General features: G+C 51.7%; 1 protein-coding gene across 1 annotated transcript in view; it reads right to left on the bottom strand.

Annotated features, from left to right (window-relative positions):
- Window positions 1–5,697, bottom strand: part of IGDCC4 (immunoglobulin superfamily DCC subclass member 4) — a 38,094-nt gene extending 32,397 nt beyond the window's left edge. Inside the window, exon 1 of the mRNA XM_036087156.2 lies at window positions 5,618–5,697. Within this exon, the coding sequence (XP_035943049.2) occupies window positions 5,618–5,687 (70 nt within the window). The 5' untranslated portion in view covers window positions 5,688–5,697. The remainder of the gene's footprint in view (window positions 1–5,617) is intronic.
- Window positions 5,698–12,505: the final 6,808 nt, after the last annotated feature.

Raw genomic sequence — 12,505 nt, 5'->3', positions numbered from 1 at the left:
ATCTTTTAACATAAACGTGGTTCCTACACCACCAGATCTTTTCACAAAAGTGATGCTCTGAGGAGTGGACCTTGTTTGTCCAGTGGCTTCCTGGCCACCCCTTTCCTGCCACCCCCAGCCCACTGCCATGGCTGAGCCCCAAAGCCCTTCCCACAAGCAGTTCTCAGCTGTCTCTCTCAGGACTGGGGACACGGTGGACACCAGCTGCCCCCCAGCTTCCTGCCTCGATGGGAGCTCCTCTGCCACAGCTCCTTCTCCTCAGGCTCCTTGGTGAGACCCTGTCAGAGACACAGAGCTTGCGAGCCCTGAGGCCATCTCTCACATCTTTTTCTAACAGATTATTTTACCCACTTACAGGATAAATTAGATTTTATGAGGCCAATTAGAACCCAGACAGAAAGGAGATTTGCTGCTGAGCCCCAGGGCCCGCTCAGTGCTGTTTCGTGGGGTTAGTGGGGCCTGGTGTGAGCCGGGGTTCCATTTTCCAGTGAACTCTCAGGAAAGGGGCCAGAGGGTGGGGGAGGGGAACCAAGCCTAGATGTCTCCTTCATTAAGCCAACAACTTGCCACAAACATCAATGCCTTGTCACTTCTGATTTTCAGGGCCCAACAGATTTACAACTTGTTTTCAGTGTAGAGGCAGTCCTCCATGACCCCCATCACCACTCTCTTTTCCCAGGAGACCCAAGTCAGTGTCTTCCAGAAACTTCTCTCCCCACCCCCCACCTTGGCCACTTCTCTTACCACATGCTAATCCCCTCCCACTAACAGCTGGAAGGAGAGCTTGGGACATAGGGAAGGCCACACAGTTCCCTTCATCTGTGATCCTGAGAGGCCCAGCCTCAGTGGACTTGACAGCCAAGCCACACTCAGCTCCTGCCTACCTCCTGATCGGGGCATCCCGCTGTCCCCACCGCACCAAACCACTCTGAGCTCTCTGCAAGCGCACTGCTGTTCCATCTATTGCTCCTGCTGCCCCCCTCCCCAGAGTAGCTACGCCATCCCAGGGTCTGACTGAGTTGCCTCTCCTTTTTCTGCCCCATACGACCCTGGGCACCGTGGCCACTGCGGTTATCACTCTAGGTTTTTTACTTTCTTTTCTCCCCAATTAGGCAACAAGCTCAGCATCATGTCCTAGTCAGCTTTCTAAACCTCTGGTCCCGAAACAGCGCCTGGTATACAGTAGGTGCTCAATAAATATTCCTTGAACACATAAGTGGACATGTAGAGACACAGCCCCTTATGCTTTTCCAAGCCTCAATTTCCTCATCTGTAAAAATTATAGGAACTCCCTTAAGGGCTGGACGTGATGGGAATAATACATGTGGAAACTGCCTCTCTGGCAACTAGTAGACACTTAACGAAGTGCTTAAAAAGCACAGAGACAGAACAGCAAACTCACACTGAAAGAAACTCTGTACTTAAACATTACCAGGACCGGGGAGCTCACTACCTCACCTGTTCTCCTGCCGTATGGCTCATATGATTCAAAATATCTTTCTCTTGCGCCCACCTTTCTCTCCCTGTACACTCTGATCACTTGCTGGAACTTTGTCCTCCAAACTATGTGACAAGGTAATGAGCCTCTTATCGAACCATCCAGAAGTCTTGGCTCTGCACCAGCTTACATGCTCAGGTCTGCATCTGAAAGAGAGCTTACTGAGCCTCTGCTTCCCTGACCTCAATGACCCCAAAGCCCCTCAAATCCAGAGGATGCCTCAGCCTCGGCGGTAAGGTAACTAACAGCCCAGTTAGCCCAGAAGACAAGGATTCTATTTCTCCGCATGTCAGGGCCAGAACATTATCTCTTTGATTTTCCTCCCAACCCCAGCTCCCATCACCCTCCTCTGACTAGGCTAGGGCTGGCGTCCTCCTCCATCAAAGCTGCTCTTACTCCTCCTCCCCTCTCCCCACCCACCAGGGAGCTGGGAGCCCCAAGCCCACCTGGCAATGACATCTGTTCTGCATCTGGAATTCTGTGTCAGGTCTGGTTGCTGTACCTCAGAAACCACGGAGGCCGAACAGGAGGTAGCGGGTGGGGAGGAGTGGAGAAGGCTGAATTCCAGAGCCCAGACTCAGACACACCAACTGAGGGAGGCCAAGTCCAAAGCTGGTAACTTCTCAGGTGAGGCGGAGGGGGTGCAGGGACTGAACTTGGGTATTTGTGTACCAAATCCGGGGAAAGTGTGGCTCCAAGAGCCAAGAGACTGGTTCCGGCCCCAGCTCAGTCCCTATCCGTGCAACTTTGGGAAGTCACTCGGTTTTCTCATCTGGAAAATGGGTTCGTGCTAAAATTATTTCTAGGGAGGTGGGTGGGGGATGGGCTAGGTGGGTGATTAATGAGGCACTTTTGATGAGCACTGGGTGTTATACGTAAGTGATGAATCACTAAATTCTGCATCTGTAACCAATTTTACCATATATGTTAACTAACTAGAATTTAAATAAACACTTAAAATTTTAAAAAAAAATTATTTCTAAGTTCCCTTCAGTGCTGACACTGGAGGACACTCTTAATTGTGAGATAGCTTAACCTGAAAGAGGTACCTTTAGGAGAAAAGAAAGGAACTGCTAATTTACACACAACACATGATGAATTGGGCCATGAAAGTACCTAACAGATCAGTGAAGGTTTAGATAACTTCTGGATAAAATTCACTATTAAGAGAAACTTGTTTGACCTGGTTCCTAACCTGGAGATGTGGTCAGAGAGGGCCACCCCAACTGAAGGGAGGTGGGCCTCTGAGTCTCTGGGCCGAGAAAGAGATGGGGGTGGGGGGGCTTCCCTGGTGAGGAGAAAACAGCTCTCATGTCCTTGGCGCCTTTCTATTACTGACCTCTGGCATCCCCACCCCCCAAATTCTGATTCGGTGGAGGGGAGAGCCCCACGTCTTGCACTGATGAAACCAGGACTCAGCATTCTACCACCACCCCTGGACAGGAGTCCCATTCTTATAAATCTCCCCAGTTCCCAATCCCTGGCTAGAGGCGTGTTGGGGGACACCAGCCCTGCGTGCTGGCATGTTCAGGTTGCTGAAGTGTCTACTATTCTGTACCTGCCCCTCCCTGCCCCCCTGCAAACTCAGTCTATCCTCAGATCCTACTGATTCTACTTCCTAAATGTCTCTAGAAGCCAGCTACCCTGGCCACACCAATTGCCACACCAACTGCCACGACGACTGTTGCCACCATTCTGTCTTCTGGAATACTATAACAGCCTCCCAGGAAGCTTGAGCTTCCTACCTCCAGCCCTGCCCAACCGATTATCCACACTGGCTGCAGTAAGCTGATGCAAAGCTGATCTTAAAACTTGCCAAGGGCTCACTGGGGTGGTGGGGAGGAGTGCTTTCAGGCCGAAATCTTGGTGGGGCTTATCAGGCCCTTCAGAAGCCCCCTTCAGCCTTCTCTCTTGACACTCCATGGCCCCTGTCCCACCCCGCTCCAACCTCCCCCACTGTCACCCCTGTGCTCTAAACTCCAACCAGAGTTAGCTGCATTCACTGGTCTAAATGAAGTCACCTCTGAGCGCCTACACATGTGGTTGACTCTGGAGAACGTTGCCCATCATTGTTGTCCTTCTACAGGGCTAGCTGACCCTCTGCATGGAGCTCAATTATTCGTCACTTCCTAAAGATGCCTTTCCTGACCTTTCCAGACCACCTGTCAGTCTCCCCCACACCAGACTGCAAGCTTTGCACCAGGGACAAGGTCTGCCTCCTTATTTACTATATTCCAGGCACCAGGCAGCTGCTAGTCAAAAAGGGTGCTCAGTAAATATTTGTTGAATGAATGAATGAATGAATGACCTGGTCCAGATCAGGATGGCTAGTCAGAACTCTATAGGACTGTCCCCAGGCCTGTTAAGCTTTGCACACTCAGCGGGTTTGGGGGACTGAGGGCCAGTAGCCTTGTTGCTTTAGCCAGGCACACTGCTGCCAGGGGAGCCCCAGCTCGGGCCCTGCCCCTGCCTTGTGCACTCAAGAGCAGGGAGAGGCCAGGTCTCTGAGGCAAACTGAGCCCCTTGCAGGAGGCCCCACCGGTATACTATGATAGAGCTCAGGTCCCAGCCCTCATCCCGCTAGGCTGGGTGACCCTGAGCCCGTTCCTGGAGCTCCTGGAAGAGCATCAGAGGGTAAGCACAACTATTCCTTAATCCCCTGGGCTCCGGGAGGGCTGAGGCCTCTGCCGCACTTCCCCGCCCCCTTCACCTGACAATCCCGAGTCCCGAGTAGGGGCTGGAGAGGGGCGTGTCTTTGTCGGGAGAGAAGGGGTCCGAGCATTTCCTTGCACTTTCCCACCCGCTGTTTGGGTTTCCTGGAGATGGGCCTGGGGCCGGCCAGACGGAGGCTCCTTCCCCTCTCCGCCGTCCCTGCCTCCCTCCCACGTGGCCTGGCTGAGTCTCTCTGGAAAGCCGCAGCAGCTGGAGAGAAATCCCCCTCCCCACCCCCACCTCCAAGTCCCTCCTCAACTCGCCCCGGACACATCCTCAGCTCCCCCCTCGGCAGGGAAGGCAAGAACTAGACGAACAAAGCGGGCAGCCCATCCCCCTCCCCAGCCCTGCCACCTACCTTCCCTAAGGGCCGTCCCCCAAACGCACACAGCACGGAAAGCGAGAGGGCTCGGGTGGAAGAAGGAGCCCTAGGCACGGAGCACTGGGATTCCGTCACCCCAGCCCCAGCCCCAGCCCTTCCTCCAGAGTGGATAACTCTCTTACCCCCACCCCCACGCGGCACTGAGGTGGGGGGCTGGAAGGAGGCCTTGCTGACCTGGTCAACGCTTCCCTGACCTGCCCCTGGTGGGTGGGGCAGGAGTGACACGCGTCCCATCCCGAGAGCGAGTGTTGGACAAGTCCACGAAAGCAACTGGTTCCCTGCCCCCTCCCCCAGCTCGCTCCGAGCCACGGGTTGGGGGAGCGATACTAACCACCCCCCCCCCGCCCCAACCAGCCCCAGGGACCACACCCACTGGGCAAAGTTGAGTGTTTTATCACCTCTACCCCCAGTCAATCCTCAATCGCCTGCCCTGTCCCCCCCCACCACCATGGGCAAGGACACTCCCCAAAAGCCAAGGCCAAATATTAGCTCAGCCCCATAAACACAATTACACACGATCTTGACACAAATGGAGGTGCTGACACACACACCCCCACACACCCCTCCTCTTTCACGCACTCTCAACCCAGGGACACGCGCGGGCAAGACAGAGCCCGCCCGGTGCAAGCCATCAACCCGGCAGCCACGGCCCCACGATGCCACGCCGCGACCGTGACACGCACTGCGGACACGTACGCCCGCAGAAGCCCCCCGTCCCCACCCTCCGAGCGCACACACACACACACACACTCACACACACTCACACTCCAGACTCCGCAAACCAAGGACACACACCCCCTGCGGCCAAATCCGCGTCGCGGCCGCCCCCCCGCCCCCCGGCCGCAGCTCGCAGACCCCCAAGCGCAGGCATCACAGGCACAGGGACCGGCCGCCCGCGCCCCGCGGCCCCGCACTCGCTCGGGACCCGGGACGCAAGCCAGCCCCACAGCCCGGCGCAGCCCCGGGTCGCGGGCGCACCGATTCGCCTTAGCCGCTCCCGCCACTGCCGCGGCGCCCGCCCTTACCGCGCGCGGCCAGCAGGCAGAAGGTCAGAGCCACGAGCCCGCCGCGGCGGCCAGCGTCCCCCCGCGCCATGGGGCCCGGCTCGGGCCGCCGCCGCCGCCGCCGCCTCCCCACGCCTCGGCCGCCGCCGCCGGGGGAGGGCGCGCCGGGCGTCAGTGGCCCGGGGAGGCGCGGCGCCGCGGGCGGGGGCGCGGCCTCGGGGGCCCGGGCCCGAGCGGGGGCCGGCGCGGGGGCCGGGGCTGCCGCCGCCTCGCCCGCCCCTCCATCGCCATCTTGGGCGAGCAACCGGGGCGGGGGCGCCCAGCGAGTGCGGCCGCCGGGCCCGCCGGGGACCCCGGCCCCGCGCACCGTGACCCCGCGCCGCGCGGGGCTCTACTCCGCCGGGGTCTGCGCCCCGGGGCCTCGCCCTCTCCGGGTCGCCTTGGGCCCCAGTTGGGCCGCTTGTTTCTGGGTCTGTTTGTCTCTTGGACTCCCTGCCTCTAGGTCTCTTTCTGCCCCGGTGTGTCCGTTTCTTTTCCCTGTCGCTGCTCCAGGGTCTCCTCCATCTCGGTTCCAGGCTCAGTGGAGGAGTCAGGGTCTCTGTCCCGCTGGCCCATCTTGCCATTTGAGCCCAGATCCTGGTCTGAATCCTGGTTACTGCGCAGGCTGCACCAGGAGACGCACTGAGGACAGGACAGCGTCCTCCTCATCCTCATTTCCATTGCCATTCCAAGCTGGAGACTTCTCTTGGCCTCCTTCTCTTGCTCTTGCAATAATCAAGCCAGGCAGAGCATACTCTACCCTAAGCACTACCACATTTAGACCTCTCTACAACCCTGGGAGGGACAAGGAAGGTTTGATTGCTCCCATTTTACACACAGGGAAACTGAGGGTGGAGGGGGTGAAGTGACTTGCCTAAGGGCATGAGGCTAGGGAGCAGCAGATGTAGGATCAGAACCCTGGTTTTCAGACTCAGAAGGTCATTTCCCACTCATTCTTCAATGGTGCCTTCCTTGTGCTGGCCAGACTGGTTGCCTCAATATCCCACACATTTTTCTTGTTCTAAAACTGGGGAATCAGTCATCAGGCTAGGATAGGGAGAGGAGCTCAGATTAAATGACCTATTTAAGGTCCCTTCCAAGACCCAGATGCCATGATTTTTCATTCCTTAGATCTCCAGTGTTCCCATGATTTAGAGCCATTTCGTCTCTGTACCTGGTAGTTGTCTTACCCATTTGTTGCTAGTTACCCTTAATAATGACCCATATTTTGCAGATCTAACAGTCTGGCATATATTCATTTATTGTCAGGCCCATCGGCAGCACTTGACTTAGGTGAGCACTCCCACTTGCTTCTCTTAGTGATCTCATCTGGTCATCAAGGCTTTAAGTGACATCTATTTTTTTTTTTTTAAGTTCTTTGTTTATTAATTCTCTCATGAAAACTCTGCACCATCACCACAGAAAAAGTCACTGTGGAAGTTTTACTCCTTCTGTTGTCCAATCTCCAGCTCACTTTTTGCCAGCACCAAAATTGGCTTTTCCAGTCCCCCTGACTTTCTTCATTCTGTTCTTGCATTCCTTTTGTGTGTTCTTGAGGTCTTTTTCTTCGAATACAGGCCATGTCTTGCAAGTCGAGGTTTGGGTTCATTTTCCTTTGCATAATCCAAGGAATCATAAATCACGCCAAAGCCAGTTGTCTTGCCACCACCAAAATGGGTTCTGAATCCAAATACAAGGATGACATCTGGTATGGTCTTGTATGTTTTTGGCTAGTTTTTCCTGAATTCCTGCCTTTCCAGGGTGAAGAACATCAATTACCATTTGTTTCTGCTGAAATACTCTGTTGGTCATGAACTTCCTGGTCCAGATATTTATTGTCGTTCATGATGGTGGCCGAGCTTCAGGCAGCCAGGGAGGAAAAGAGCTTAAATGACATCTTTATGCAGAAGATGCCCAAATATATACTTTCAGCCTGGGCCATCTCCCCTGAACGCCAGACATATATCCCGCCACCTGCTCAGTATTTCCATTGGCTGTCTAATAGGCATCTCTATTAAACATGTCCAAAAGAGAGCTCTGATCTTCCCCGCTAAACTTGCGCCTCCCACAGTCTCTCCGTCTCAGGTCCTAGCAGCTCCGTCCTTCCCGCTACCACCTGATCCAAGTACCATCACCTCTCACCTGGGTTATTGCAGGAGCCCCCTCGTAGTTCTCCTTTTCTCTGTCCTTGTGCCCTTCAGTCTTTTCCCAATACAGCCCGAGTCATCCTGTTAAAATGTGCACAAGATCATGTCACATGTCTGCTCAAAACCCACAAGTACCTTCCATCTCATATTTAAAAAAAGAAAAGAAAAAGAGATTTATTTACTTATTTTAGAGAGAGAGAGAGAGAGCGCGAGAACATGTGCACGAGAGAGAGCACAAGCCGGGGGGAGGAGCAGCGGAGAAGGTGAGAGAGAATCTCCAGGAGATTCTCTGCTGAGTGACCACGAGGGGCTTGATCCCAGGATTCTGAGAGCATGACTCAAGCCGAAATCAAGAGTCAGATGCTCAACTGACTGAGCCACCCAGGTTTCCCAAAAGCCAAAGTCCTTTTTATGATGAGAAGCCCTGTAGTGGCCAGCTCCCTCCCTCTATCCTTTAGACCTTTGCCCACCTAGTTCAGTCTGGAACTCTGCCTCCCCACCCCTCCTGTCCTCACAACATCCCCCTTTTCCTTACCCCCCTTCTTTCTAACATGTTTGACATTTTACTTATTTTATTCTTAGTCTGTCCACTCAACAGAATGAGAGCTTCATGAGGACAGGGATTTTTTTTTTTTTTTAAGATTTTATTTATTTATTTGACAGAGAGAGAGACAGCGAGAGCAGGAACACAAGCAGGGGGAGTGGGAGAGGGAGAAGCAGGCTTCCCGCCGAGCAGGGAGCCCGATGTGGGACTCGATCCCAGGACCCTGGGATCATGACCTGAGCCGAAGGCAGACGCCCAACGACTGAGCCACCCAGGCGCCCGAGGACAGGGATTTTTGTCTGCTGACTTCCCTGCTGAATTCCAAGCAGCTAGACCAAGACCTGGAGCTGTATAGGGGCCAGGGGGCCAAGATAAAAGATACAAATCACCGCCCACAGGGACAGTAGTGTCCTAAGTGACATGGGGTGGCAGGGAGAATGGGAAAAAGAGGACGGACTGTGTGATGGGGTGGGGGGCAGTAAGGAAGAAGTCTTCACAGAACTATTGATTGTTGTAGATGTTTGACCTGGTCTTGACAATTTAAGGAGGGTAGAGCTGATGGTGAGGGGAGAAACACACTCTGCAGAGGCCCAGTGGTACAAGAGTACAGGAAATGGCAGATCCAATCGTTACCTGCACAGATCTCCATGGACCACCCCTTACGGGTCAGAGGGAGCATAGTGGTGAACAAGATGGTTCTTGCCTGCCTGGTGCTTAGTCTCGCACCATGAGGGAGACAGACAAGGAGGGAGGCAACTCTAATACTGTGCGCTTTAGGCTGTGATGGGATACAGGGAGGAGGGGCATCGAGGCTAGACCCAGAGGGAAGAACAGAAGGCTTCTGGAGGAAACAAATACCTGAACCAGTGTAAGTGGAATGTGGCAGGTGTGAACTGGGCAGGAGGGCAGGGTGGGAGATAAAGCCAAACAAGAAGGCTAGGGTTAGATGGGGCAGGCCACGTACTGTTGCCTGGTGAGCAGTTGATGATTCAACCGTCAACTGAATGAATGAGTCAACGAACAAGGTGTCACCATATAAAGAGTGTCACTAAATCCATAAGCCACACACAAAAATCCAATTAATTCCTCTGTATTCATATTTGAGCACACAGACTGTGGTGGGGAGTGGGTAGGAAGGGTAACAGGCTCAGGCCACAGCCAGATCCAGCGTAAGGAATAAGAGCCACGATTCTTGTCCTGCCTCTTGCTTGTGACTTTGCTATGTGACCTTGCCCAACTTCCTTCCTCTCTGTGGGCCTCAGCTTCACCATTGAGAAAAATAAGAGGGCTGGGGTCTGATGCACATTTCAGAGAAGGAGTTCCAAAGAGTTCATGCCATTAAAAGTGGATGTAGTACCCATCTTAATTTCTTTCTTTTCAGTCCATCGACAAAATATTCCATTATATCCCCCCTTTCAAATGGTACCATGGAATGCCTCCAAGGGTGTATGGGGTGTTCATGAGTGGATGACCACAGATGGCTAATGAGCATGTTCAGGTGAACATCATTAACCACTGTCATGGTTTTTACCACTAAACAGGTTAAATTGTTAATCTTAGTTATTTACATATTAATTTATAGCCATATTGGACCATGAGGAAGTATGAGGAGCATTGACAGCTATACTACAAAAATCTGATGCTGAGGAGAGTGATAATTTTGCAAATTTGCCTCAAGTTGATCCTCATCAGAAAAGAATGGTATAGTTTTCGGGGCACCTGGGTGGCTCAGTCATTAAGCATCTGCCTTCGGCTCAGGTCATGATCTCAGGGTCCTGGGATCGAGCCCCGCATCGGGCTCCCTGCTCCACGGGAAGCCTGCTTCTCCCGCTCCCACTCCCCCTGCTTGTGTTCCCTCTCTCGCTGTGTCTCTCTCTGTCAAATAAATAAATAGAATCTAAAAAAAAAAAGGTATAGTTTTCTATCAAAAGTCATTAGTCACTAATAAGCAAAGCCAGGCGCCCCTCTTTCTCTCTTTAAAATAAATAAATCTTTGGGGTGCCTGGGTGGCTCAGTCAGTTAAGCGTCTGCCTTCGGCTCAGGTCATGATCCCAGGGTCCTGGGATCGAGCCCCACATCGGGCTCCCTGCTCGGCGGGAAGCCTGCTTCTCCCACTCCCCCTGATGTGTTCCCTCTCTCCCTGTGTCTCTGTCAAATAAATAAATAAGATCTTAAAAAAAAAAGATCCTAATTAATGTTTTTTAGTGAATGTTAAAAGAAGTTGCTCATTTATTATATGCCATGCAAAACTGATGAAAGTTTTGAATCACTAAGGGAGTCCTCGAGATAGAGTATTACTGTGAAGGGGGTTTCCAACAATGTCGGGGAGCACTTGCCTAAGTAGCCTCTGAGATCTCAGTAGGCTCTGTGACTCGAAATCCAGAATTGAAGGACCACGTGCTCTGTAGGACCCACAGTGGGGGGCTGTGGCGCTCAGACCATTCTAGAGTAGATGACAAAATCCCCCACTGTGGTGATTTTAAAACATGGGTATGAGTTCTCTAGCACTTCTCCCTTCAAGAAGTAGAGTCTACTTGCCCTCCCTTTGGATACAGGCTAGACTTAAGGACTCAGGCCTAAAGGAGAGGATGTGGTGGCGGTGAAACTTCTTGGCGGCTTGGCTTCTGAGGTTAGTCACAAAAGTAGACACAGCTCCCACCTGGCTTTCTCTGGGGGACATGCGCCTTTGGAGCTCTGAGTTACCATGTGAGAAGTCTGGCCACCTTGAAGCTGCCAAGCTGGAGAGACCATGAGGGGAGGTCACATGGACAGAGAAATGCTACAGGAGCCAAATGTGGGAGGAAACCTTCTCCGTGTCCAACCCCAGGTCCCGTCTGACTACAACCACGTAGGAGACCCTGAGACCAGTTAACCCCCAGCACTGTGAGAGCCAGTAATAATAACAAATGGCTGCTACCGTTTTATGCCACTAAGTTTGGGGTGGTTTGTTGTTACATAGTCCTAGATAACCAGACAACTCCTGGAGTCTTTACTGGGTTGGGTTCACCATTCGAACCACTCACTGCCTCCCTTCCCCATTCATCCCCTGTTAAGGAAGCTACACAAGTTAGATACCTTTATGGTATCTTCACCCTTCACATTCAAAACCACCTCCCGCACTGCGCCTCTGCTCAAGCCCTCTGAGCCCATGGGATGCGTCTCCTCTCCATCTGACATGTCTTTCCACCCCTCACCGCTAAATCGCTAACCAATTCATGGAATTGTGGGATGTTTTTATTTTCTTCTTTGTGTTTTCTATGTTTTTAACACTTTGTTGACACGGGACACATGTTATTTCTGGAATCAGAAATATTAAATGTAACTTAGTGGTGAAAAAAAATAATCTTCAGTTTGGGATGATGAAAATGTTCTGGAGATAAATAGTGGTGATGGTTGCCACTATACCCTGAAAACTGTACCCTGAAACCTGGCTAAATGGTAAATTTTATGTTATGTATATTTTACCACAATGGAAAAATATGTATACAATCCCTTAAAACTCAACTCAAGTCCCGGCTCCTTCAAAGTGACCACCCAGGCCTCGCCCGCTTGTCTGTATCACTCAATAGGCCCTGGATTATTTCTGCCTCATATGGGCAATTCTTCATTTACATAATTAGTTTGTCTCAGTCTTGTGTCTCAGATGACCACTAGAAGCTCCCTGAGGGCAGGAACTGGCATTACACAGGTGATCGTGCCTATGGTACATTTATAAAACAATTTATTTAAAAAATTGCCTGGAAATTGGAACACATTTCCCTAAAGAATTGACATGACAAATGATGGCTCTGTTCTCAGACTAGCCAATCAAAACCTCTTAAACTCATTAAATATCTGACATGTTGTATGTTGGCAATGGAAATGTATCGCAGAAAACAATGGAAATACTGGCAATTAAACAAAACAGAACATCAATGGAAAGGCTGACAAGTTTGGGATTGAATTAGTAACAAATATATATATTTAAAAAGAGATAATTATTAACTAGATAAAACAAAGTTCTGCATGAATGAAAATGACTCAAAGTTTATTACATGACTCATGTCTGAATATATTTGCATAATTACAATGATGTGTAAGCACTGAATATTAGTCTAAGTAAAATTACAATAGAACTATATTGAAAAGATGAGGGGGATGGGAAATGTGTGTGTTTGGTGCAAATGGGAAGGAAAACAG

Source organism: Halichoerus grypus, chromosome 8 (assembly GCF_964656455.1).
Source record: "Halichoerus grypus chromosome 8, mHalGry1.hap1.1, whole genome shotgun sequence".
NCBI classification, from domain to species: Eukaryota; Metazoa; Chordata; class Mammalia; order Carnivora; family Phocidae; genus Halichoerus; species Halichoerus grypus.
Note: the sequence above shows the minus strand (reverse complement) of the source record. Positions and strands in the feature narration are given on the sequence as shown.